The sequence below is a fragment of the Muntiacus reevesi genome, chromosome 3 (genome assembly GCF_963930625.1).
Source record: "Muntiacus reevesi chromosome 3, mMunRee1.1, whole genome shotgun sequence".
Classification (NCBI taxonomy): domain Eukaryota; kingdom Metazoa; phylum Chordata; class Mammalia; order Artiodactyla; family Cervidae; genus Muntiacus; species Muntiacus reevesi.
In genome coordinates, this window is record NC_089251.1 from 104,273,474 (window position 1) to 104,300,498 (window position 27,025).

Here is a 27,025-nt window from a genome sequence, read left to right on the forward strand (position 1 = left end):
TGGGTGGTTTTCTAGGATGGGGCACAGCACCTGGCAAGCCAAACAGCCCGAGGGAAATGAATAAAGGCATCCATAACTAGGTGGGTAAGGATGGCCAGGACGCAGAGAACCTTGGAGGGACAGCCAATCAGAGACCAGGGCCAGGTGGTAACGGTGAGGGCGGCTTCCTGCAACCACCTGGGGTCCATCTGGAGTTGAACGAGCAAGCCCCCTGGCCTCCGTCTCCCGACGCTGAGGCCCACGTCCCAGGGGGCAGACAATGGAGCACTAGTCCTTCCGCATGGTGTAGCCCTGAATCACGCTGTTGAAGTAGGCCGGCGTGTTGCGCTCCGGGTAGAAGAGAATCATGTAGCACTTGGGGCCGAAGTAGCCCAGGCTGATGCCCAGGAGGTTGAGCACGGTGACCAAGAGGTCCAGGATGGTGACCAGCACCCCGCTGTAGACAGCCATGAAGGTGCAGAGGAAGACGGAGGAGGAGAAGTAGAAGATCATGCAGAAGGTGATGAACTTGGCTTCGTTGTAGTTGGTGGGCAGCTCCTTGCCCGTGTAGGCGAAGCCAAAGCCCAGCACGGACAGGAGCAGGTCCAGGCTGGTGTTGATCAGCAGCCCCCGGTGGTAGTTGGGGTTGCAGGACAAGATCAAGATCCTGGGGTCATCGGGGTCCGCGCGGGTGGTGGGCATGGTGGTCGTGGCCAGCATGTTGCTGGCCACGATGACCATCTTCAGCATCATGACAGACGCCACGAAGACATAGGGCCCGTGGTAGCGGCCCCAGCAGCTGTAGGCGCGCGGGAGGCGTCGGGCCATCTTGAAGACGCAGACAATCTGGAAGGAGCGCACGGTGATGCAGGAGATGCAGACGGTGAAGCAGAGCGTGAAGAAGGCCTGGCGGAAGAGGCAGGTGGACACCGTGGGCGGCCCCACGTACACGGGGACCGCCATGTACGCCATTAGCAGCGGCGCCAGCATCAGGAAGCACATGGGCCCGCCCGCCGAGCGGACCACGGGCGTCTGAACGTGCCTCCAGAAGATGATCACGATGGCCAGGGTGCTGAGGAAGCCCAGGGCGGCCAGCATGACCACGGCGATGGTGGGGGCCTCGTCCCACTCAAGGAAGGCCAGCTGCCGCTTGAAGCAGGAGGTGTCCTTCCTGTGTGACCACTCGGAGCTTGGGCAGGGCTGGCAGTCAAATTCATCTGCAAGAGCCCAGGGCAGCCCCGTCAGCTAAACCCGCCTTCTCAGCGTCCACCTTCTCCAGGACTGCACCGGGCCAGTTCCCCACCAAAGGGAGACAGAGCTACGGGCCACCAACGCTCACCGAGCCCCTCACACCCCCCGGCTCGTCAACCCCTCATAGCAACCCCATTTCACAGATGAGGAAACTGAGGGTCAGCCAGTTAAAGTCGCAAAGCCAGAAGTTACAGAGGCAGGATTTGAACCAAGGTCTCCTTGACTCACTCAGTTGGTAAAGAATCCGCCTGCAGTGCAGGAGACCCCGGTTCAATTCCTGGGTCAGGAAGATCCCCTGGAGAAGGGATAGGCTACCGACTCCAGTATTCTTGGCCTTCCCTGTTGGCTCAACTGGTAAAGAATCCGCCTGCAGTGCAGGAGACCCCGGTTCGATATCTGGGTTGGGAAGATCCCCTGGAGGAGGGAAACGCTACCCCCTCCAGTATTCTGGCCTGGAGAATCCCGTGGACTGTCTAGTCCATGGGGTCGCAAAGAGTCGGACACGCCTGAGCGACTCTCACTGACTCCTTGACTCAGAGCCTAACAACTGTAATTCTTTCTTTCCAAGATCTCATCCTCTGCTGGGAAATACATAGTCCCCAGTCCTTGGACACGTGTCCCCGGGGAGACCGCCAAGACCCCGCAAGGGCGAGGGGCCTGAGGGAGACCCCTGAGGGCAGGGCGGGCCTGGAGTCACACCTGAGGTCTGGTTGAGGAAGGTGCCCGGGAGGCAGTCAATGCACTCGAAGCAGCAGGGGTGGAGGCCCACCGGCTTCTTCTTCTGCCCAGGCTGGCAGTTCTTGGAGCACATGGACACAGGGACCTGGGGGGAGGACAGAAGACCCTGAGTGCTCTTTCCCGCTCCCCGGCCCCTCCTCTCCCCGTCTCACCCCCAGCGGGATGCTCCGGGAAGGGAAACTGGCCCTGTTGGGGAAGGGCAGGTGCCAGGACTGCCATTGGCACTGGACCGTCACAGAGATGCTTTTAGCTTTGCCCAGCAGAGACCTAATCTACCTTCTTCGGGAGACAGCACTCAGCTGCTGAGATGGAGACCTCCCGAGGTTGCTGAGTGAACAGGGTGCGACTCTGGAGCTCCCAGAGGCCTCTCATTTCCGGGGGGGTGGGGGGTGGGTGGGGATGCGACTCTGGAGCTCCCAGAGGCCTCTCATTTCCGGGGGGGTGGGGGGTGGGTGGGGATGCGACTCTGGAGCTCCCAGCAGGCCTCTCATTTCTGGGGGGTTGGGGGGTGGGTGGGGATGCGACTCTGGAGCTCCCAGAAGGCCTCTCAATTCTGGGGGGTCGGGGGGTGGGTGGGGATGTGGAGAACGTGTCTGAGGAAGGATCTGGGAGATGGGGAGAATGAGCCCCTGGATCCCGCCTTGCCTGAATCCTCACGGTCAACCCTGGAGTCTTCCATGATGCAAGGCAATAAGTTAAATTTTTATTTATATCACTTTCTGTCACTTGCCACTAGGAGTCCTTCTTAACGCGGTCTTTATGGAGGGGCAGGGTTGCCAGGTGACAAGAGCCAGCAGGCAGTGGCCACGTCTATAGGTTTTACTGCTGTATTCCTTAGAACAGAGGAGGCCTCCAATGACTGTTTATTACGTGAATGAACTACAAGTAGAGGAAACAGCAAGAGCAAGGGGGTGGAGGAGAGACTGGGGTTGGCATTTTCGGAAAGAGGGCGTGTCTAAGCCTGCTTGAAGCCAGGATGCTCTGGGAGAGGCTGGGGAGGGTGGGAGGTTGGACTAAGACACTAAAAATGTAGAGTCAGGGGGCCTCAGCCATGCACGCTTCTTGATTGGGAGTGGCCTGATTAGATTCGGGTTGTATAAAAATTATCCTGGCTGCACAGTGCTGGAGAGGCGAGCGGCCAAGAGGAGACACCCCACAACCAAGGTCAGGAGCGGCGGCCAAGAGGAGTTATCCCATGTCCAAGGTCAGGAGCAGCAGCTGCACGGCTGGAGCAGCCGTGAAGAGAGACCCCACATCCAAGGTAAGAGAAACCCCAGTAAGACGGTAGGCGCTGAGAGAGGACATCAGAGGGCAGACAGACTGAAACCACAATCACAGAAGACTAGCCAATCTGATCACAGGACCACAGTCATGTCTAACTCAATGAAAGTAAGCCTTGCTGTGTGGGGCCACCCAAGATGGTCGGGTCATGGTGGAGAGGTCTGACAGAATGTGGTCCACTGGAGAAGGGAATGGCAAACCACTTCCGTATTCTTGCCTTGAGAACCCCATGAACAGTATGAAAAGGCAAAAAGATAGGACACTGAAAGAGGAACTCCCCAGGTCGGTAGGTGCCCAATATGCTAGAGGAGATCAGTGGAGAAATAACTCCAGAAAGAATGAAGGGATGGAGCCAAAGCAAAAACAACACCCAAATGTGGATGTGACTGGTGATAGAAATAAGGTCTGATGCTGTAAAGAGCAATATTGCATCGGAACCTGGAATGTTAGGTCTGTGAATCAAGGCAAATTGGAAGTGGTCAAACAGGAGATGGCTTGAGTGAACATTGACATTCTAGGAATCAATGAACTAAGATGGACTGGAATGGGTGAATTTAATTCAGATGACCATTATCTCTACTACTGTGGGCAGGAATTCCTTAGAAGAAATGGAGTAGCCATCATAGTCAACAAAAGAGTCCAAAATGCAGTACTTGGATGCAATCTCAAAAACAACAGAATGATCTCTGTTCGTTTCCAAGGCAAACCATTCAATATCACAGTAATCCAAGTCTATGCCCCAACCAGTAACGCTGAAGAAGCTGAAGCTGAATGGTTCTATGAAGACTTATAAGACCTTTTAGAACTAACACCCAAAAAATATGTCCTTTTCACTATAGGGGACTGGAGTGCAAAAGTAGGAAGTCAAGAAACACCTGGAGTAAAAGGCAAATTTGGCCTTGGAGTACAGAATGAAGCAGGGCAAAGGCTAATAGAGTTTTGCTAAGAGAATGCACTGGTCACAGCAAACACCCTCTTCCAACAACACAAGAGAAGACTCTACACATGGACATCACCAGATGGCCAACACCAAAATCAGATTGATTATATTCTTTGCAGCCAAAGATGGAGAAGCTCTATACAGTCAGCAAAAACAAGACCGGGAGCTGAATGTAGCTCAGATCATGAACCCCTTATTGCCAAATTCAGACTTAAATTGAAGAAAGTAGGGAAAACCACTACGCCATTCAGGTATGACCCAAATCAAATCCCTTATGACTATACAGTGGAAGTGAGAAATAGATTTAAGGGACTAGATCTGATAGACAGAGTGCCTGATCAACTATGGACAAAAGTTCGTGATATTGTACAGGATACAGGGAGCAAGATCATCCCCAAGAAAAAGAAATGCAAAAAGGCAAAATGACTGTTTGAGGAGGCCTTACAAATAGCTGTGAAAAGAAGGGACGTGAAAACCAAAGGAGAAAAAGAAAGATATACCCATCTGAATGCAGAGTTCCAAAGAACAGCAAGGAGAGATAAGAAAGTCTTCCTTAGTGATCAGTGCAAAGAAATAGAGGAAAATAATAGAATGGAAAAGACTAGAGATCTCTTCAAAAAAATCAGAGATACCAAGGGAGCATTTCATGCAAAAATAGGCTCAATAAAGGACAGAAATGGTATAGACCTAACAGAAGCTGAAGATATTAAGAGGTGGCAAGAATACACAGAAGAACTGTACAAAAAAGATCTTCATGACCCAGATAATCACAATGGTGTGATCATTCACCTAGAGCCAGACATCCTGGAATGTGAAGTCAAGTGGGCCTTAGGAAGCATCACTACAAACAAAGCTAGTGGAGGTGATGGAATTCCAGTTGAGCTATTTCAAATCCTGAAAGATGATAATGTGAAAGTGCTGCACTCAATATCCCAGCAAATTTGGAAAACTCAGCAGTGGCCACAGGACTGGAAAAGGTCAGTTTTCATTCCAATCCCAAAGAAAGGCAATGCCAAAGAATGCTCAAACTACCGCACAATTGCACTCATCTCACACGCTATTAAAGTAATGCTCAAAATTCTCCAAGCCAGGCTTCAGCAATACATGAACCGTGAACTTCCAGATGTTCAAGCTGGTTTTAGAAAAGGCAGAGGAACCAGAGATCAAATTGCCAACATCCACTAGATCATCGAAAAAGCAAGAGAGTTCCAGAAAAACATCTATTTCTGCTTTATTGACTGTGCCAAAGCCTTTGACTGTGTGGATCACAATAAGCTCTGGAAAATTCTGAAAGAGATGGGAATACCAGACCACCTGACCTGCCTCTTGAGAAACCTGTATGCAGGTCAAGAAGCAACAGTTACAACTGGACATGGAACAGCAGACTGGTTCCAAATAGGAAAAGGAGTACATCAAGGCTGTGTATTGTCACCCTGCTTATTTAACTTATATGCTGAGTACATCATGAGAAATGCTGGGCTGGAAGAAGCACAAGCTGGAATCAAGATTGCCAGGAGAAATATCAATAACCTCAGATATGCAGATGACACCACTCTTATAGAAGAGAGTGAAGAGGAACTAAAAAGCCTCTTGATGAAAGTGAAAGAGGAGAGTGAAAAAGTTGGCTTAAAGCTCAACATTCAGAAAACTAAGATCATGGCATCTGGTCCCATCACTCCATGGGAAATAGATGGGGAAACTGTGGAAACAGTGGCTGACTTTATTTTTCGGGGCTCCAAAATCACTGCAGATGGTGATTGCAGCCGTGAAATTAAAAGACACTTACTCCGTGGAAGAAAAGTTATGACCAACCTAGACAGCATATTTTAAAGCAGAGACATTACTTTGCCGACAAAGGTCCGTCTAGTTAAGGCTATGGCTTTTCCAGTGGTCATGTATGGATGTGAGAGTTGGACTGTGAAGAAAGCTGAGCACAAGAAGAGCTGAGCATCAAGAAGAATTGATGCTTTTGAACTGTGGTGTTGGAGAAGACTCTTGAGAGTCCCTTGGACTGCAAGGAGATCCAACCAGTCCATCCTAAAGGAAATCAGTCCTGAATGTTTATTGGAAGGACTGATGTTGAAGCTGAAACTCCAATACTTTGGCCACCTGATGCGAAGAGCTGACTCATTTGAAAAGACCCTGATGCTGGGAAAGATTGGGGGCAGGAGGAGAAGGGGACGACAGAGGATGAGATGGTTGGATGGCATCATGACTCCATGGACATGAGTTTGAGTAAGCTCTGGGCGTTGGTGATGGACAGGGAGGCCTGGCGTGCTGCAATCCATGGGGTCTCAGAGGGTCCGACACGACTGATGACGGAACTGAACTGAAGCAACTTAGCAAACACACACGCACACACGCAATAGTCAAGCTGCTACATATATTCAAACTACTACAAATATTCAAATTAAAAAAAGATAAAATCTCAAAGGAAGCCGAGGGCGAGGGGCGAAGAATACAAACAAAAATGTTTACTAAGGGACAGAAGGATACTTATATTTATAAGAGAGTCAATCCATCAAGAATATATAATAATTACAAACCTACATGCACCTAATAAGAGAGCTGCAAACTCCAGGGGAAATAGGATCATTGCAGATGTAACTGGCTGAGATGACGTCATCCTGGAAGAGGGTGGGGATCAACTCCAGCATGACTGATGTCTTTATAAAAAGGGGAGACTTGGAGACAGATCTGCCCACGGGGAGCTCGCCACCTGAAGATAGAGGCAGAGACGGAGAGATGTGGCAGGAGCCCAGGAAGGCCAGCAAGGACCAGCGGTCACCAGCAGCCAGACGAGAGGCCTGGGATAGGAGGCTTCAACCCTCTAACATCTTGATCTGGGGCTTCCGGCCTCCGGAACTGGGAGACAATACATTTCTGCAGGTTAAGCCCCGAGTTTGTGGTCCTTTGTGATGGCAGTCCCAGCAAACGAATAAAGACATCAACCCAATGTACTCCATGAAAATCCCCGAGAAGCTCAGGAACTAGCACCACCCAAAGCTTCTGGAAAGGGGGTCGGGTGGGGGTGGGGAGAGTGACAAGGACTCTGCAGAGCTTTGAGATGCCCTCCCTCACCCCGCAGGGCTCGGCCTCTACCCTCTCCACCCCAGCAGCGTTCTGACAGCTTCTTACAGAAAGAGGGTAAAACCAAAGAGTTTAGACTGACAGATGTCAGCCATGGCGGACGGCAGAGCTATCATCGCCAGAAGGTGAGTATTCCTCGATAGGGTGTAGCCGGACTGCCGTGGAGAGAGACACGGGCAAGCTGTGTGGCCTTAGGCAGGTCACCAACCACTCTGCCTTCAGTTTTCTAACACATAAAACAGAAGAGGCGGAGAAGGGGACGACAGAGGATGAGATGGCTGGATGGCATCACTGACCCAGGGGCCGTGAGTTTGAGCGAGCTCCAGGAGATGGTGATGGACCGGGAAGCCTGGCAAGCTGCAATCCATGGGGCTGCAAAGAGTCGGGCATGACTGGGCAACTGAGCAACAAGAGCATCTATTTTCCGGGGGTGCCGCGAGAGCTGCGGTCTTTAATACACACATGTCCCGAGCCCCTTGGCCCTGAGGCGCCAGAAAGCCCTGACCTTGCGCAGTTCTCCGTCAGGGGAAGAAGGCCAGGACCCCAGACGATACACCCACACATAGAGACGCCGCCACTTATCAATAATGAACGCGGGTCAAAGGGCCCCCCACCCCAGCTCCAGCCCTGGTGCCGCGCCCCAGGCCCCGCCCCAGGCCCCCTGAGGCTGACCGTGTTGTTGGGGGTGTTCCAGTAGATGTCGTGGATGTGCTTCAGCCGCCGCTTGGACGGCTGGTAGGAGGCGACGCTCCGGAAAGGGTTCTGGCTCAGGTCCCACTGCCACTGGATGATCTCCAGGTGCAGAGACAGGTCCCCTTGCTCGTTGAAGAAGATCTGGTGGCCCAGAAGGGTGAAGTTCACCTTCCAGATCTCCGGAAGCAGCTAGAGGGCCCGAGGGAAGGGGAGTGAAGCCGGCATCAGAGGTCAGGCCAGACCCGGGAAAAATTCTACCAGCCCATGGGCCTTGATTTCTGTATCTGTGAAATGGGGCTGATAAAACTGTGAAAATGTGGCAGTTTGGAGGCAGTGACTGAGAGATCTGACTTTAAAGTCAGATACATCTGGGTTTTCGCAGCCCATCTACCTCCTGCTGTGAACCTTGGACCTGTCACTTAACCTCTATAAACCCCAGATTCCCCTTCGGCAAAGCAGGAGTCAGAAAAGCCTGATCTTCTGGGCTCTGAAGCAATTGGTGAGTGAGTCTGCATTAGAGCCTCAGAACAGTGCCTGGAAAATAGTCAGCGCTCACCTCCTGTGAGATGTCAACACGATTCCTTTTCCCTGGAAGTCACTTTGGCCATCCCTCTGTGACCTGGGGTTCAGCGTCCACTGCCTCTCCCACCTGCCAGCATCTTCCCTGCCCCCTTGGGTCCTGCCCGCCACCCCACACTTCAGAGCTAACTCTCGTTTCAGTCTCTCCCCACCCCAACCCCCTTCATTCTCACCGAGCAGAAGCTGGTACAAACTAAATACGCTCTGCAGCGGGCATCCTTTGGGCTGAATTCCAGTTCTAACTCTGTCCTCAATTTGCTGTGTGACTTCAAGTTAGTCACTGAACCTCTCTGGGCTGATCCCTGAGGGGCTTCCAGCTCAGCTATCCCATCCATCTGGCTCCTAGATCTTTCTTCCATAAACGAGGGAGTCTGCTGGACTACATCTCGGAGTCCACCCCACCTGGGGAATTGTCAGACACATAGCCCAAGGAGTTGGTCCCTAGCCTTCTCCCTGCCCTTCCAGGACAGTGAGGTCCTGGCTCTGAAAGTTTCAACTAAGCACTGGTTTATGGGCCCGAGAGCAATGGCCCCGGGAACTGAGCAGGGAGGCCTGAGGGTGGTGGTCAGGATGGCAGCGGCCCTGGGGAGCCAGCACTGGGGTCCGTGTCCCACCCCACCTGGCAGCGCTGGGCTGAGCAACCTGCATTCCGGGGGTCCAGGGCGTGGGGTCAGAAGGCACCTCCCTGCAATCCTCCTGAGCGGGCAGGGCTTATCACCAGCAGGGGCCTGGGCCTCTCCCCACACCCCTTTTGGCTCTGGGACCTGCATCCCCCAGGGTTTCCCCCATGGCTCAGCAGTAAAGAATCCGCCTGCAATGCAGGAGACGAGAGTTCAAACCCTGGGTCGGGAAGATCCCCTGGAGGACGAAATGGCAACCCATTCTGCTCCAGTATTCTTGCTTGGAAAAAATCCCATGGACAGAGGAGCCTGGCGAGCGACAATCCATGGGGGTCGCAAAGAGTCAGACAGGACTGAGCCTAAGCGCTTGTTTCCCCTTTCGCATCTAGCCCCACTCCCAGCCCCATCAGTGGGGCTGCCCCAGGCCCCGCGCCCTCTCCTGAGGCCGGACCCTAGTGTTAGAAATGAGGAGGAGACACCCGGCTTCTACCCTGCACCAGGTAAGGTACAAACATTGCTGTTAATCCTCCACGTAACTCAGCAGCGTACATACTGCTCCTTCTGTTTAAGAAATGAGAAAACTGGGGCTCAGAGATATCAAATAACTTGCCCAGAGCTGCACAGCCAGTGGTGGTGGGACTGGGCCCCTGCCTGACGCCGATGCTCCGCCCAGTTCATCACCAGCCGCCTCCCCTCAGCTGGACTGTATGAGACGTGGCTGAGGGCTGTCGGGAGAGGATAAGGATGGGGGTGGGAGGTGGCTGAGCAACAGAGTGGGCAGACTCCAAACTGTGAGAAAGCCAGTGAACTGTTCAAGCAGAGATGTCTGACAGTGGGCAGAAAGCGTACATCTCTGGTCTATATCTGCTCGGCTCGTCTAGGTCCTCAGGGAAACCTTCTCTGCCTTCCGAAGGCGCATGGTGGGATGTGCCTATGCGCATGCGTAAACCAGGCACGCACAAGTTTCAGTTCCGGGTCTGAATCAAGGCGAGATAGAACTGGAACAAGAAGAAGATCAATAAACCCGAGAGCTGATGGGACCCAGCCCAGCCTCAGCGCCTTCACCCTCGAGAGGCTGTGTGGGGGCCTGGGGCTCCCGCTGCCTGCAGAGATTCCTGCTAGAGAATTTCACCCAAATCTTGCTCCCAGGACAGATTCTCGTGGACGGGGATGATTAAAATAATTCTTAGCAAAGGTATTCTGTTTTGTCACCACGAAGGACTCCTATGTGCCTGGAGGCAGGGCGTGCGCCGTGGTCTCTTCCACTCACTCGCCCAGAACCCACCAAGGGAAGGTGAGGCCGGAGCTGAGCTCTGAGCGCTTGGCCGTCTCCACGGCAACCACGGACTCTGCGCCTGCTCCCTGAGGCCCTTGGTACCCCACGGGCCAGACCTCACCTGCCAAGGGTACACCACGTCCTTGCGGCAGCCGCCCTGGTTGCAGCCCAGGAGGCTGTGCAGCGCGTGCGCCACGGCGTAGACGGCGGAGTACACGCTGTAGACCACGCGCTCGCCGGAGAGCGTGAGGATGCTGTTGAAGGACTCGGTGGTGTTCAGACAGGTGTCACACTCCTGGTTGCAGTTGGCCCCTCCGCTGCTCCTGTTGAGCGCGGGCCGGCCGAGCTGGGAGCGGCGCACACGGAACTCGCTGAAGCCCGGGATGGGCACGCTCTGGGTGGTGATGCCCAAGAAGGTACCAGCGCGCTGCAGCTCGGTGAGGTTGTGCAGGACCGGGTCGATGGCCCAGGACTCGGAGGCGATCCACACGGCGCCCGTTAAGTTCTGGCGCAGCACTTCGTGGAAGAAGTTGTGCAGAGCCAGCTCCGGGGAAAACACCACCACGACACGCGCGGTGCTCTGCTGCAGCTTGCCCACGATGGCCTCCAGACGCTCCTGGTCCTGCGGCGTCATCGTCTGGTTGGGCTGCGGCGTGGGCAGCGTCTCCTGGAAGGCGATGCAGATGTCACGGTGCGCCAGGCGCTGGCTGAGCAGGTGGCTGTTCTCGCGGCCGTAGTCGTCGCCACTGGCCAGCACGACGATCCAGTTCCAGCGGAAGTGCAGCAGCATCTGCACCATGGCCTCCATCTGGTGATCCGCGCCCGGCACGGTGCGCAGCACCGCGGGGAACAGGCCCTTGTTGCCCAGCTCGTCGTTGATGGCGCTGTAGGTGATCTGCCAGAGTGGAGGGTCCTTGGGCATTAGTGGGGGAGGGGCGGGGAGGGAGGCGGGGAGGGGGGGGGGAGGGGGAGCTCACACAGCAAAGCTCCCTTCCTCCTTCACCTCCCTTAAGCCTCCATGCAGTCTCACCCTCCCCGGCATCACCTGCCACCCCCACCGCCCCACGTGGCCCACCTCCCTTAACTTTGACTTGACTTTCCCTGACTTCCCTGGTGGCTCAGATGATAAAGCGTTTGCCTACAGTGCTGGAGACCCAGATTCGACCCCTGGTTTGGGAACGTCTCCTGGATGAATGAAGTGGCAACCCACTCCTGTGTGCTTGCCTGGAAAATCCCATGGATGGATGGGGAAGCCTGGTAGGCTACAGTCCATGGGGTTGCAAAGAGTACCTAGCTCAACGCATGCTCAATACATATTCATTAAATGAATGAAAGAATGAGTTCAGTCCTGGACTAGATGCTTCAGTTAAGACTATTAGTGTTTATTGAGCACCTACTATGAGTCAGAACCTTGGTGCTCAATGTAATAAAAACAGCAGCAAAAATTACAGCATTTGTAACTGCCCGCTGTCTGCCCAAGTCTTGTGCTAGCTGCTTTTTAACGAGCAGATATTTTATGCCAGTTATGCCTTTTTGATCATGATGAGGAAAATAGAACAGCGGCAGTAATTCTGGCAACCACTCCACTCCTCTTGCTTGTAAAATCTCATGGACAAAGGAGCCTGGCGAGCTCCAGTCCATGGGATCGTAAAGAGTCGGACATGACTGAGCAACACACACACACACAGTAATTCTATAGCACTTTTTTGAGGACCTGCCATGGGGCGGACTCCACGCTAGGAAACTATGCAGAGTGGTATGGAGCATTTTCTGAACTGTCATTCTCATGCAAGATTCTTGACCCAACAACCGCAACATTATTGACTCCCTATTGTGTGCTAGAAATTCTTACCTAGGTTGAATGTTTTAATCTTCAGACAGTCCAAAGATAGGACTCATCTTTCAACTTTAAAGATGCGGAAACTGAGGCTTGGGAGACTTAAGAGACTGGCTCCAGGTCTCACAATGGTCAAGGCTCAGCAGCAAGGTGCACGCCCAGGTCTCTCTGCCTTCAAAGCCTGAACTCTTAACCAATAGGCTGGCTGCCTGCCAGGGCTGGGGTGGATGCCTTGACCTTGCTTCTGCTCCCCCAGGCATCTCCTGTAGATACTGGTCAGGCGGTGAGCCCTCTGGACAAGCCCTCCTCCCCAGCCCCGGGGCCTCACCTGTGGAAGGAGGAAGAGGGAGAGGAAGTTGGCCACGGTCTTGACGGACTCGGAGTTGTCAGGACCTATGATGGCCACCACCCGGGGCACATAGCGGCTGTAGTCCTCCTGGATGGGCAGGACGTAGTCATCCTGCGACAGGAAGTAGAGCGCCGGCTGGACGTTGTTGGACATGTAGCAGGAGTCCACCATCTCGTAGCCCAGCAGCACGTCGGGCAGCAGGCTGCTGTCGTTGTTGATCTCCTCCACTGCGAAGCGCATGGCCTGCATGAGGTTGTAGCCCAGCACCTTCATCTCGTACCTGGAGGGGCCGCCGTGGGGGGTGGGCAACAGGTCCAGAGCGGAAGGGGAGGAGAGGAGGGGGTGGGCGAGCCAGCCTGTTCCTCCTGCCCACAGTAGGAAAACCAAGGCATCGCCCACAAAGCAACCACTCCAAAGGGTTCTGGCATTTTTACATCGTTTTCACCACCCCACAGCTCTGGGATCACCATCGTCCCTATGACCACCTCTGACACTAGGATCTCTGTGGCCATCATCAGTCACTTACCACCGCCACCAGTACCACCATCCCGATGGCCTATGTCATCACCCTGTCAGTGTCCATCAATGGGACCATCATTACCTACCATGGCCTCCATCATCACCATCACCACCATGACCATCATCACCTACTATTTCTATTGTGGATATCATCACCATTGCCATCATGGTCACCCCATGTCTGAAACCATCATTATCGATACCATTATCATCACCACCACCATCACCACCACCACCACCATCACCACCATCACCACAACCCATCACCACCACCATCACCATCACCACCACCACCACCACCACCATCACCACCATCACCACCACCACCATCACCACCATCACCACCATCACCACCACCACCATCACCACCCTGCCTCTGCCACCGCTTCCAGCCTTATGCTGGAGACTCACTCCTTGCACTTGGGCACCTTCAGGTAGTTGAGGTGGACTATGCCCTTCACGTTGGCATGGAGGGTGAAGAGGCCACCCAGGAGGTAATCACCAGGCAGGAAAAACTCCGAGTTCTCCACTGGCTCAGCCAGGGCTTTCAGCAGGAAGAGCAAGGAGCAGGCTGCCCTGCCCTGGGGTCCCATGGCTGGGAAATGGAGGTCTCAGAGGTGGCTCTGCCTCCCAGGAGAGCTGGCAACCTGACCCAGGGGATTTGCACAGACATTTACATACTGGTCCTGTTGCTGTTCATGGGGCAGGGAAGCACCTGGGACAGGTAGAGAGGTCTGTGGGCTCTGGGGAAAGAGGAGGCTGGAATTAGGATGAGCCTCCTGTCACCTGGATGAGATCACATCTTCCTAATGTTTCAGACATTTGGGAGTGAAGGACATTCAGTTCAGTTCAGTCACTCAGATGTGTCTGACTCTCTGTGACCCCATGGACCCCATGGAGGCACACCAGGCCTCCCTGTCCATCACCAACTCCCAGAGACTACTCAGACTCATGTCCATTGAGTCAGTGATGCCATCCAACCATCTCATCCTCTGTTGTCCCCTTCTCCTCCTGCCTCAGTCTTTCCCAGCATCAGGGTATTTTCTAATGAGCCAGCTCTTTGTATCAGGTGACCAAAGTATTGGAGACTCAATTTCAGCTTCAGCATCAGTCCTTCCAATGAATATTCAAGACTGATTTCCTTTAGGATTGACTGATCTCATCTTGCAGTCCAAGGGACTCTCAAGAGTCTTCTCCAGCAGCACAGTTCAAAAGCTGTGAAGGACATAGATTCTCTCATTAGGAGCAGAGTAGAGGGGGGCAAATTGAGCCCACACTTGAGCCTGACCAAGCTGGGGCTGGCACGTATCAAGCTGGACCAAGCTGGTCCAGTATCCTGCACCTGACCCATCGTAGTTGTTCTAAAATGGCAGCCCCAATTTCTCTTTCTGTTTTTTCATTGTTAGTATATAGGAATGCAAGGGATTTCTGTGTGTTAATTTTATATCCTGCAACTTTACTATATTCATTGATTAGCTCTAGTAATTTTCCTTTGCAACAAAAAGAATAAAATACTTAGGAGTATATCTACCTAAAGAAACAAAAGACCTATACATAGAAAACTATAAAACACTGATGAAAGAAATCAAAGAGGACACAAACAGATGGAGAAACATACCGTGTTCATGGATTGGAAGAATCAATATTGTCAAAATGGCTATTCTACCCAAAGCAATCTATAGATTCAATGCAATCCCTATCAAACTACCAACAGTATTTTTCACAGAACTAGAACAAATAATTTCACAATTTGTATGGAAATACAAAAAACCTCGAATAGCCAAAGTAATCTTGAGAAAGAAGAATGGAACTGGAGGAATCAACCTGCCTGACTTCAGAATCTACTACAAAGCCACAGTCATCAAGATAGTATGGTACTGGCACAAAGACAGAAATATAGATCAATGGAACAGAATAGAAAGCCCAGAGATAAATCCATGAACCTATGGACACCTTATCTTTGACAAAGGAGGCAAGGATATACAATGAAAAAAAGACAATCTCTTTAACAAGTGGTGCTGGGAAAACTGGTCACCCACTTGTAAAAGAATGAAACTAGAACACTTTCTAACACCATACACAAAAATAAACTCAAAATGGATTAAAGATCTAAATGTAAGACCAGAAACTATAAAACTCCTAGAGGAGAACATAGGCAAAACACTCTCCGACAAAAATCACAGCAAGATCTTCTATGACCCACCTCCCAGAATATTGGAAATAAAAGCAAAAATAAACAAATGGGACCTAATGAAAATTAAAAGCTTTTGCACAACAAAGGAAACTATAAGTAAGGTGAAAAGACAGCCCTCAGATTGGGAGAAAATAATAGCAAATGAGGAAACAGACAAAGGATTAATCTCAAAAATATACAAGCAACTCCTGAAGCTCAATTCCAGAAAAATAAATGACCCAATCAAAAGATGGGCCAAAGAACTAAACAGACATTTCTCCAAAGAAGACATACAGATGGCTAACAAACACATGAAGAGATGCTCAACATCACTCATTATCAGAGAAATGCAAATCAAAACCACAATGAGGTACCATTACACACCAGTCAGGATGGCTGCTATCCAAAAGTCTACAAGCAATAAATGCTGGAGAGGGTGTGGAGAAAAGGGAACCCTCTTACACTGTTGGTGGGAATGCAAACTAGTACAGCCACTATGGAGAACAATGTGGAGATTCCTTAAAAAACTGGAAATAGAACTGCCATATGACCCAGCAATCCCACTTCTGGGCATACACACCGAGGAAACCAGATCTGAAAGAGACACGTGCACCCCAATGTTCATCGCAGCACTGTTTATAATAGCCAGGACATGGAAGCAACCTAGATGCCCATCAGCAGACGAATGGATAAGGAAGCTGTGGTACATATACACCATGGAATATTACTCAGCCGTTAAAAAGAACTCATTTGAATCCGTTCTAATGAGATGGATGAAACTGGAGCCCATTATACAGAGTGAAGTAAGCCAGAAAGATAAAGAACATTACAGCATACTAACACATATATATGGAATTTAGAAAGATGGTAACGACAACCCTATATGCAAAACAGAAAAAGAGACACAGAAGTACAGAGCAGACTTTTGAACTCTGTGGGAGAAGGTGAGGGTGGGATGTTTTGAAAGAACAGCATGTATATTATCTGTGGTGAAACAGACCACCAGCCCAGGTCGGATGCATGAGTCAAGTGCTCGGGCCTGGTGGGCTGGGAAGACCCAGAGGAATCGGGTGGAGAGGGAGGTGGGATGGGGGACTGGGATGGGGAATGCGTGTATCTCTATGGCTGATTCATATCAATATATGACAAAACCCACTGAAAATAAATAAATAAAAATTAAAAATTAAAAAAAATAAAATGGCAGCCCCGACACTAAGAGTCAGGCATCACACTGAGAGCTCGTCATTTGCCGTCTCATTTACTGCTCACCATAACTGGGGCTGTTACCAACCCCATTTCAGAGATGAGGAAACTGAGGCACAGAGAAGTTAAGAAACTCACCGGCAGTTGCACAACCAAGAGAGCTGGGGTTCAAAACCTCAAGGCCTGGATCTTAACCTCCACGCCGTGTTACATCAAAAGGGCCTTGTTTAGAAAAATATGTATATATATATGTACTTATTTGGTTGTGTTGGGTCTTGGTTGCAGCAGGCAGGACCATCACTGAGCCACGTGGGATCTTTGGATCGCTCCCCACAGCGCCAGACTCCCTGGTTGCATTGCGGGGGCTCCGCTGTGGCACTCCGGCTCAGCTGCTCTGCGGCAAGTGGGCTCTCAGGCCCCCGACCAGGGATCAAACCCACGTCCCCTGCACTAAGGTAGATTCCTAACCACTGGACCGCCTGGGGCATCCCGAGGGCCTGGCTTTTGATGAAAGCAGCACAACAGCAGGCAGAGATTGGGAGGCTGGGGGCGGGGGACGAGGGGGCGGGCGTCCGTCAGCCGACAGTCCATCGGTCAGCGCTGCAGAGGGACCCTCCTGCGTGTGCCCCTGTCAATCCAGCACCCAGGGGCAGGCAGGCATTGTGGCAGAAAGGAAAGTTAAAAATTCCTAACGTTGAAGGTGACTCCCCCCAAGGAATAAGATAAAGGAAGAGAGCTCCCACAAACCAAGAGCCTGCTTGGATCAGATATCCTTGTCCTCCGAGGGCTGTTTTGGTCCTTGCTAGTCCCAACAATGCACACGTCCCTTAAGGGCCTGCTCCATAATGCCCAGGCAGGACGGGTCTGTCACAGGCCCCAACCCTCCCCCTGGGGCCCAGGGTCATGGGGGAAGGAGGCTCCAAGGGACAGACGGGATTGGAAACCCAGCACTGTCCCCCTGCCCACCCCTGCCAAGTCCTGCTCCTCCTTCCACAGCCGGTTGGAGCCTCGCCTCCTCCTGGAAGCCTTCCCGGCCCCATTCGCAGACACCGCTTCTGCTCTGCGCTGCAGTGCTGACCCGTCTGGATCAGCGCTGGGCCCCTGGGAGCAGACCCACGTCCTTGACCGGCTCCTGCTGGCGCCCGCCTCTGCACTCCGGGAGCCTTGAGGCAACACGAGTCCAGCCGTCTGGACGGGACGTCCGCTCTCTGTGCTGTGTGACTGTGGGCAGGTGACTTGACGTCTCTGAGTCTCTGTTTCCCACCAAAACAGAACTGATAATTCCAGCCTCAGGAGATCAGTGTGGGAATTAAGGAAAACGGCGCATGCGACCTGCAGGGCGCACAGCCAGCCCCGGGGAGGGGTGAAGAGAGTGCGAGACTGTCCTTTCTGGTGATGAAGGGAGCGGCCACTGAGCCCAACTGAAAGAGCCCGACGCTTCCCGAAGGCGCCCTGAGAGGTTCTGGCTGTGCCTGTAACAGTTCCGGAGGGACCACCGCTCCCGCCCCCCTGGCCTCCCCGGGCTAAGGTCAGCCACACACTTTGAAAACAACAGGAAGAGGCCCCCTGCTGCCGCCGAAAGACGGGATTTTCTGTGTGACTTCGGGGCTGCCCGTCACCCTCGCTGGTAAACCAGTGGGCAGAGGGGGAGACCTGAGCCATGGAATGAAAGAAGAGCTGGGCGGGGGGCTCTGGGTCTGGCTCTGCCCTCCTCTGGCCTCGGTGTCCTCGTCTGCAGAATGGGGAGGTCCGCTTCGGACTGCCACGTCCACGCTCCGTGTCAGCAGTCAAAGCCCCAGCTCTCATGCACCGCGTGTCCCGCTGGCTCTCTCCAGGCCCCTGCCCTTTGCCTCATCCAAGCTCACGCCCTCACCACCTCCTGTCCGGACCTCTCCGTCTGCCTCACCCTGACAGTTTCAGCCCCTGCAGGACCGCTCCGAGCCTCTCCTTCCTCGGCTCCAGCACCCCCGGGACCATACTGCGGCAGGGGATGGCTGAGCCCCCCGCCCTGGCGCTCGCGGCCTCCGCAGCCTGGCCCCAGCCCACCTGCTCTTCCCCTGCCCTCCTCTGCGTCATGCGCCTCAGGCTACAGCCACACCGGCCTCCCTGGAGCGGGGTCCGCAGTGGCCTTCTGGGAGCCGCCGATACCACGGCCCCTTGCCCTGCCAGACTCTCGGGAAGTCATGAGGATCATAACTGAATGGCATCCTTCCGGGGTTATATGCCAGGCATGGCACAAGCGCTTTATATGTACGGTATCATTTAGTTTGTGCAACTACCCTGCTGAGCAGTCATTTTTACTCCCATTTTTAAAATGAGGAAACTGAGACTGAACAGTTAAGCAACTTGCCCAAAATCACACCTCTAATAAGTGGTGATGCTAGAATTTATCTGCTGTGCTGCGCAACTTGTGGGATCTTAGCTCCCCGACCAGGGACTGAACCCAGATCCACAGCAGTGAAAGCTCAGAGTCCTAGCCGCCGGTCACCTGAAGTCGGTCCCAGGCTGCCATGCCGTCAGCCCTCCTGCTGTCTGCTTCCTGTGTGTGCTGCCCGCAGGCGCTGTCCCTGCCATACCCACCATGGGGCCGGGGCAGCCGGTGCCAGCCTCCCCCAGTGCAGGCCCCACCTCCAGGCCAGGGTGTTGGGAAGGACCACTTCCAGGCACATCGAGTGTGTGCATCAGTTTTACGAGGGGAAGTAAACGTGCTGGTTGCCGGGTGGCCCTGGAATGTTCTGGAGACTCCCAGCCAAGTCGGCTTATTTAGCAAAGCTTGGGGGTAAGGGGATGGTGGAGTAAGAGAGTATCTAAGTTAACTGGAGCCTTCCAGGTGTGAGATCGTGGCGGACAAGAGTGGCTGAGAAAGCCTTTCATCCAGAGGCCACTAGCCAAGCCCACTATATGTCAGGGCTGAGTCGGGTACGAGGGCCATAGCGGGGACGCACAGAGGACGTGACTCACGGTCTGGAGACAGAAATCATGCCCCTCGTGAGGGCAGCAGACATTGCAAGGTGCCCGGGGCACCAGCGCCATCCATAGCACGGCATATTGTGTCAGAGCTAGGAGGGCCTGCAGAGCTCCAAAACCTACCCATTATACAGATGGGGAAACTGAGGCCTGGAGCGGGCCAGTTGCCAAAGGCCAGAAAAGCAAGTTGATTTCCCCTGGACTCCAATCAAGTCCAAAGCACATCGGGACAGCTCTGCAATGCCCTACGCTGTGCTGGCCGCCAAGATGGGGTGAGAAGAAGGGGAGGTGGGCCGGACAAGCGCTCTGTGGGGGCAGCAACCAGGGAGCACGGGAGGAGGATGGTGAAAACGAACGCAGGTTACTTCTGTGGTTACACGTTTGGCGGGCTTGCCCCACACCAGGGATGGTGTGGGCACCCGCCACACTGCCGTTCTGTTTTATTCTCACCACCTTTCAAGGTGCTCCTGTGAGCGCTCCAGTTTTCAGAGGAGGAGTCTGAGGTTCAGAGAGGGCCCGTAACTGATTCAAAACAACATGGAAAACATGTGGACTGGAGGAAGCCAGGACCCTAACAGGGGCTCATGGCAGCGGTGGTGACCTAGCGGCTCCAAGGAGGAAGGAACGATGGGGTCCCCTTGCTTAGTGTGGGCTGCCAGTCTGGATGGACCATCCTCTCTGAAGAGCAAAGCCTGCAGAAGGAGCTCTGGACGGAGAGTCAGAAGTCCTGGCTTCCGGGTTAGCTCTGCCCCCATTGGAAGGCTACGCTTGGACCAGTGGCTTCCATTCTCTGGGCCTCAGCCTCCCCATCTGTAAAATGGACTCAGTGCATCTTAAAATTTCAGAGGCAAGGATCCTTTTGAGATCCTGATGAAAGTCCTGGACACTAAGGCATATACCAGCAAGTGCAACTGGGCACCCAGATCCAGAGTGTCACGGGGCTCAGGCCCTGATTCCTGAGACGCCTGGGCTAGGTGATCTCCAAGGTCCCCTCTGACCATGACCTCACCTAAGAGGGGTGAATGGGTGAGGCTTGGGTGCTGTCTGTCCGGAGGACAAATGCCAGGGGAACCCCGAGGCTGCGGCTCTCCTTCAGGACTGCACACACCGCCCATGCATGCCGCGTGGTGGCCCAGGCCACCCTCATGGGCCGGTCCGGGGCCCACATGCTCACACCTGTGTGGGCGCTGGTTGCCAAAGCGATAGAGAACCATGACCGACTTATGCAAAGTCCACGGGCAGGGGCCGGCCGTGGAAATGGGGCCCGGAGAGGATGCCGATTTGCCTTGTGTCCGCTTCCCAGGGTGCTTGCGGGAAGGCACTGGCTGTGCTCGCTCTGGGCTGGAGGGGGCTGCCCTGAACTTCCTTCCTCCCCCATCACGGAGGTTGGAGAGGGGCTGGAGCACAGGGGGCCCCTCAAGGGGCCTGACCCGGGGACTGGGGGGGCCGCACCGGCTGCTCTCCCCAACCCCACCCTTGCCTACCCTCTGCTTGCCTCTCTGCCCACCTCCCCTCCTTTTCCCTCTGCTTCTCTCCTATCCGTTCTGCCTCCTCCAGGACCCAGTGGGGCAGCTGGCAACCTGGCCCCAGTTCGGCTGAGGGTAGGCAAGGGTTGGCAGGCAGGGATTCCTCGGAGTCCCTGAGCATCTGCTTGGTTCAGACACACCTTGGGACAGGGCGCAGGGGGGCTTCAGAGCTGGTTCTCAAAGCGGCCAACCCCACCAGTCACGCCTCCGAGGGTTCAGATGTCCCAAGTGGAGCGGGCAGGAGGATCCTGAGAAGCTGGGGGCCAAGGAGTCAGCAAAGGCCTGAAGGAGGAACTCACTCTGCTGTGGTGGGGACACCTTCTTGAGGACAGAGATCCACTCAAGCCCCTTTTCTGAACTTCGCTGGGTGACCTCAGGCAAGCTCGGTCTCATCCCGAAAACGATCTGAAGATCCCAAACGACCACAAGCCCACCGAGAGCCAGAAGAGTGATCGTCACTAAGGGAGCGCGAAGGGCTGGGGGGGGAGGAGGGCTGGTCTTGCTCCGTGGGGCTCCGGAGCGCCCAGCCCACAGGGAGCCACCAGCACGCCCTGGTTCCACTCAGCTTCCTCACCTGTGAAATGGGCACAGCCGCCCTCCACGGAGGGTGACTAAATGAGATGCGAACGTGAAGCACCTGCTTGACAAATGATAGTGCGTGTCACACTGCAGTGTCGATGGCTTTGGTCCTAGCACGGAGCTGGCATTCTAGGCATTCTCAATTCTAGGCCCGATGAAGGCCCGGGGTCCGTGACTCGGTAGGACTCTCCTTCCTAAGACTCAGATCTGACCGACCCGGCTTCCGGTCCTGGGCTCTGCCACTTGCTGGCCGTCTAACCTCTTCCGGGCATTTGTGTCCCCACGACTCTCCTTCTGACACCGTCTGCCCGGGCGCCCGTGTACCCCGGCAGAACATCAGCTCCCAGCTTCACGCCAGCCTCTGTGCCCCAGTGCTTGCGAGGCTGAGGGGTGCCTGCCGGCCACCTGGGGCCTGGAGAGAGGGCATGGCAGAGCTCTGGGGGAGAAGGCTGAGGGGCCCCAGGCCCCTGAGGGTTGTATGGCACCTGCTCCACCATCCAGGGCGGCTGTCATCAACCCCGGGGAAGGGGCACAAGGCTGGCTGCCTATCTCTGGAGCCAGCGTCAGCCATGCCTCCTCCCACCCCCTGGCTGGATGACTCCCGCCCAGAAGCCACGGGATTCCTGCGAGGGGCCAGGACAAGCGGGTGCTGGTATAGCCATTGAGAGCAAGTTCTGCTCTAGCCCCTGCCCCTTATTGAGCAGGTCTCCCTTAGCCTCAGTTTCCTCATCTGTGAAATGGGGCCAAAATAATACCACCTCCCTCCCAGGCTGGTGTGGTCCAAGATAATTAGCAGGAGCACTGGCCCATGGATAGGGAAGCCCAGCTTCAACTCCTTTCTGACCGCAGGCATCCAGGCCGATGGTGTTGAGAGTGGGTGAGGGCACGTTCTCCTTCACTGAGCGTCTCGCCTGGGCAGGTCATGGGACCTGCTGTGCCTGCGTGATCAGTCGCTTCAGTCTTGTCTGACTCTTTGCGATCCTATCGACTGTAGCCTTCCCCCCACCCCAGGCCCCTCAGTCTATGGAATTCTCCAGGCAAGAATACTGGAGGGGGCTGCCACGCCCTCAGGGGATCTTCCAGGTTGCCTCTAGGGGATCTTCCGGACCCAGGGGTTGATCCCTCATCTCCTGCGTTTTCTGCATTGCAGGCAGATTCTTTCTTTACCTGCTGGGCCATCAGGGAAGCCCATGGGACCTGGCACTTGTTTGATCCTCAGCTCCTGGAGAAGCGTCAGATCTGAGGTTGGAGAAGCCCCAGCACGTTAGCGCTGTGCTCAGTGGCCAGGAAGGCGGCGGTGGGGAATGGAGACCCAGGCGGCCACCTAGCCCCAGGTGTGAGTCACCTCACCCATCCGCTCCTCAGCCCCCATCTGTAAGACAGGACCAACGGAACACACCTTCCGGGGTTACAGTGAGAATCTCGGGGCCTGACGTCTAGAGCCTTGAGCACAATGCGAGTGTTCAGTAATGACGGCTCTTACTGTTTCCTGTGCTGCCTCTAGACAGAGAACATACAGGAACCATGATGATGGATGCGAGGGCGGCTGAGTTAATAAAAACGAAGATGTGGCTCTGTTGAGAGGGCGGGTCTGCAGCCTGCCGCTTCCCCCCAGAGACCCCCTCCCCGCGGGAGCTCCAGGTCTGCCTGGCGACTGGGGCACAGGTGGCTCCTAATTTCCTTAGCTTGCACGCCCCACTGGCAGCCCGTGGGCAGCGGTGGCGGGGACATCCGGCCTCAGTCAAATGGTTCACGCTCCTGCCCAGACCTGCGGCGGGGCTCCAGCCGCAGCAGGGAAATGAAGAGGCTCCTTGGGCCACTGTGGACATGGGGACTTAACTGTGGTGAGCATGCAAAGAGGCCTCGGGCACGCGGGTGGGCATCGAGCCCTTGGCAGCCACCGGCCCCAAGCCTGGGAGACGAGGAGGGCGGAGAAAGTGGAGTGAGAGACAGCCACCCCCGGCCCTCATCCAGTGGAGTCAGAGGCTCTGGGCTGGGAGGAGACAGGACAAAACATCCTTAAAGGCACAGCTGGGCGTCAGGGGCCTGACAGGGCAGGTGGCAGGGCATGGGTGAGGCCTCCATGGCCCGGGTTCAAGCCCTTTACCAACCGGCTGTGTCACCCTGAGATCCTCATTCTATGCGACTTCCGTAGGCCTTCCCAGCACGTGCTTAACAGTTACCTGGAAAGGCCAACCGCAACGTCAGGGCTCTACTGAGGCAGGTAGGCAAGCACTTGGTCAGTGAGCAGCCAGCTGTCTCAGTGTGCCCTTGAATAAGTCACTCCATTCGTTCAGAAATGATAACAGGGCCTCTGTATCCCCTTCTACAAAATGTAGCTGCGTCCCTTCCCTGAGCCCCCACTCTCTCCTGACTCCATCCCTGACTCTCTCCCTGAGTCCATCCCCCACTCTTTCCCTGACTCCATCCCCCCCACTCTCTCCTGACTCCATCCCCCACTCTCTCCCTGACTCCATCCCCCACTCTCTCCCTGACTCCATCACCCCCACTCTCCTGACTCCATCCCCCACCCTCTCCTGACTCCATCCCCCACTCTCTCCCTGACTCCATCCCCCACTCTCTCCTGACTCCATCCCCCACTCTCTCCCTGACTCCATCCCCCACTCTCTCCTGACTCCATCCCCCACTCTCTCCCTGACTCCATCCCCCACTCTCTCCTGACTCCATCCCCCCCACTCTCTCCCTGACTCCATCCCCCCCACTCTCCTGACTCCATCCCCCACCCTCTCCTGACTCCATCCCCCACTCTCTCCCTGACTCCATCCCCCACTCTCTCCTGACTCCATCCCCCACTCTCTCCCTGACTCCATCCCCCACTCTCTCCTGACTCCATCCCCCACTCTCTCCCTGACTCCATCCCCCCCACTCTCTCCCTGACTCCATCACCCCCACTCTCCTGAGTCCATCCCCCACTCTTTCCCTGACTCCATCCCCCCACTCTCTCCCTGAGTCCATCCCCCACTCTCTCCTGACTCCATCTCCCCCACTCTCTCCCTGAGTCCATCCCCCACTCTCTCCCTGACTCCATCCCCCACTCTCCCTGACTCCATCCCCCCCACTCTCCTGACTCCATCCCCCACTCTCTCCTGACTTCATCCCCCACTCTCTCCTGACCCCACCCCCCACTCTCTCCCTGACTCCATCCCCCACTCTCTCCTGACTCCATCCCCCACTCTCTCCTGACTCCACCCCCCACTCTCTCCCTGACTACATCCCCCACTCTCTCCTGACTCCATCCCCCCCACTCTCTCCTGACTCCATCCCCCTCTCTCCCTGACTCCATCCTTCCCTCTCTCTCCCTGAGTCCATCCCCCCCACTCTCTCCTGACTCCATCCCCCACTCTCTCCCCGACTCCATCCCCCACTCTCTCCTGACTCCATCCCCCCCACTCTCTCCCTGACTCCATCCCCACTCTCTCCCTGACTCCATCCCCCACTCTCTCCCTGACTCCATCCCCCACTCTCTCCCTGACTCCATCTCCCACTCTCTCCCTGACTCCATCCCCCACTCTCTCCTGACTCCATCCCCCCCACTCTCTCCCTGAGTCCATCCCCCACTCTCTCCCTGACTCCATCCCCCCCACACTCTCCTGCTTCCATCCCCCACACTCTCCTGCCTCCATCCCCCACTCTCTCCTGACTCCATCCCCCACTCTCTCCTGACTCCATCCCCCACTCTCTCCCTGACTCCATCCCCCACTCTCTCCTGACTCCATCCCCCCCACTCTCTCCCTGACTCCATCCCCCCCACTCTCTCCCTGACTCCATCCCCCACTCTCTCCTGACTCCATCCCCCCCACTCTCTCCCTGACTCCATCCCCCACTCTCTCCCTGACTCCATCCCCCCACACTCTCCTGCCTCCATCCCCCACTCTCTCCTGACTCCATCCCCCACTCTCTCCCTGACTCCATCCCCCACTCTCTCCTGACTCCATCCCCCCCACTCTCTCCCTGACTCCATCCCCCACTCTCTCCCTGACTCCATCCCCCCACACTCTCCTGCCTCCATCCCCCACTCTCTCCTGACTCCATCCCCCACTCTCTCCCTGACTCCATCCCCCACTCTCTCCTGACTCCATCCCCCCCACTCTCTCCCTGACTCCATCCCCCCCACTCTCTCCCTGACTCCATCCCCCACTCTCTCCTGACTCCATCCCCCTCTCTCCCTGACTCCATCCCTTCCTCTCTCTCCCTGACTCCATCCCCCCCACTCTCTCCTGACTCCATCCCCCACTCTCTCCCCGACTCCATCCCCCACTCTCTCCTGACTCCATCCCCCCCACTCTCTCCCTGACTCCATCCCCCACTCTCTCCCTGACTCCATCCCCCACTCTCTCCCTGACTCCATCCCCCACTCTCTCCCTGACTCCATCCCCCACTCTCTCCTGACTCCATCCCCCCCACTCTCTCCCTGAGTCCATCCCCCACTCTCTCCCTGACTCCATCCCCCCCACACTCTCCTGCCTCCATCCCCCACACTCTCCTGCCTCCATCCCCCACTCTCTCCTGACTCCATCCCCCACTCTCTCCTGACTCCATCCCCCACTCTCTCCCTGACTCCATCCCCCACTCTCTCCTGACTCCATCCCCCCCACTCTCTCCCTGACTCCATCCCCCCCACTCTCTCCCTGACTCCATCCCCCACTCTCTCCCTGACTCCATCCCCCCACACTCTCCTGACTCCATCCCCCACACTCTCCTGACTCCATCCCCCACTCTCTCCTGACTCCATCCCCCACTCTCTCCTGACCCCATCCCCCACTCTCTCCTGACTCCATCCCCCACTCTCTCCTGACTCCATCCCCCACTCTCTCCTGACTCCATCCCCCCTGGCACATATCGGCAGCAGCCCTGAGTGAGCCAGGGTTGGGGCTCTGCCCAGGGTTGTGTCCCTTCCCATCCCTCCAGTTCTAAGATCCTCAGACCAACAGCGCTAACCAACAGCGCCTGGGACGGGGGTGGCAGATGTCTGTGAGGTTCAGGAAAACCTCCGTTTCCATTATCTAGGGGTGAAGACGAGCTGGGGATGCAGCGGTCTTCCCCTCTAAGTCAGCTGACTCAGGAGGAGTTTGGGCTCAAGATAACTGACCAGGGCTGTGCCCCGTCACGTCACCTGGCCAGCAGGCGGAGTCTTTCTTCACCTGCTGAGCCGTTGGGGAAGCCCGTGGGACCTGGCACTTGGTTCTAAAACTTGTCATTTGGTCCTCAGCTCCCGGGGAAGTGTCACATCTGAGGTTGGAGCAGCCCCGGCACAGGTAGGGGGCGTCGAGGTGGGACGTTAGGACTGTGCTCGGGGCGTCTGCAGCCGTGTGGACATCCAGGTGGAAGAGAAAGGGTGGGCTCTGGAAGCACACAGACCTGGGTTTCCTGCCTGGGGATGCCACAGCTTGCCAAGTCCCTTCAC

At 55.3% G+C, this 27,025-nt stretch overlaps 1 protein-coding gene across 1 annotated transcript; it reads right to left on the reverse strand.

The window, feature by feature from the left end:
• Positions 1 to 267: 267 nt before the first annotated feature.
• Positions 268 to 13,745, reverse strand: TAS1R2 (taste 1 receptor member 2). The gene is made up of 6 exons (XM_065927484.1): positions 13,564 to 13,745; positions 12,613 to 12,913; positions 10,569 to 11,342; positions 7,952 to 8,161; positions 1,930 to 2,053; positions 268 to 1,196 (listed from the first exon to the last, which is right to left on the reverse strand). Exons 1-6 carry the CDS (start codon positions 13,743 to 13,745, stop codon positions 268 to 270), a joined length of 2,520 nt encoding a protein of 839 aa, XP_065783556.1.
• Positions 13,746 to 27,025: the final 13,280 nt, after the last annotated feature.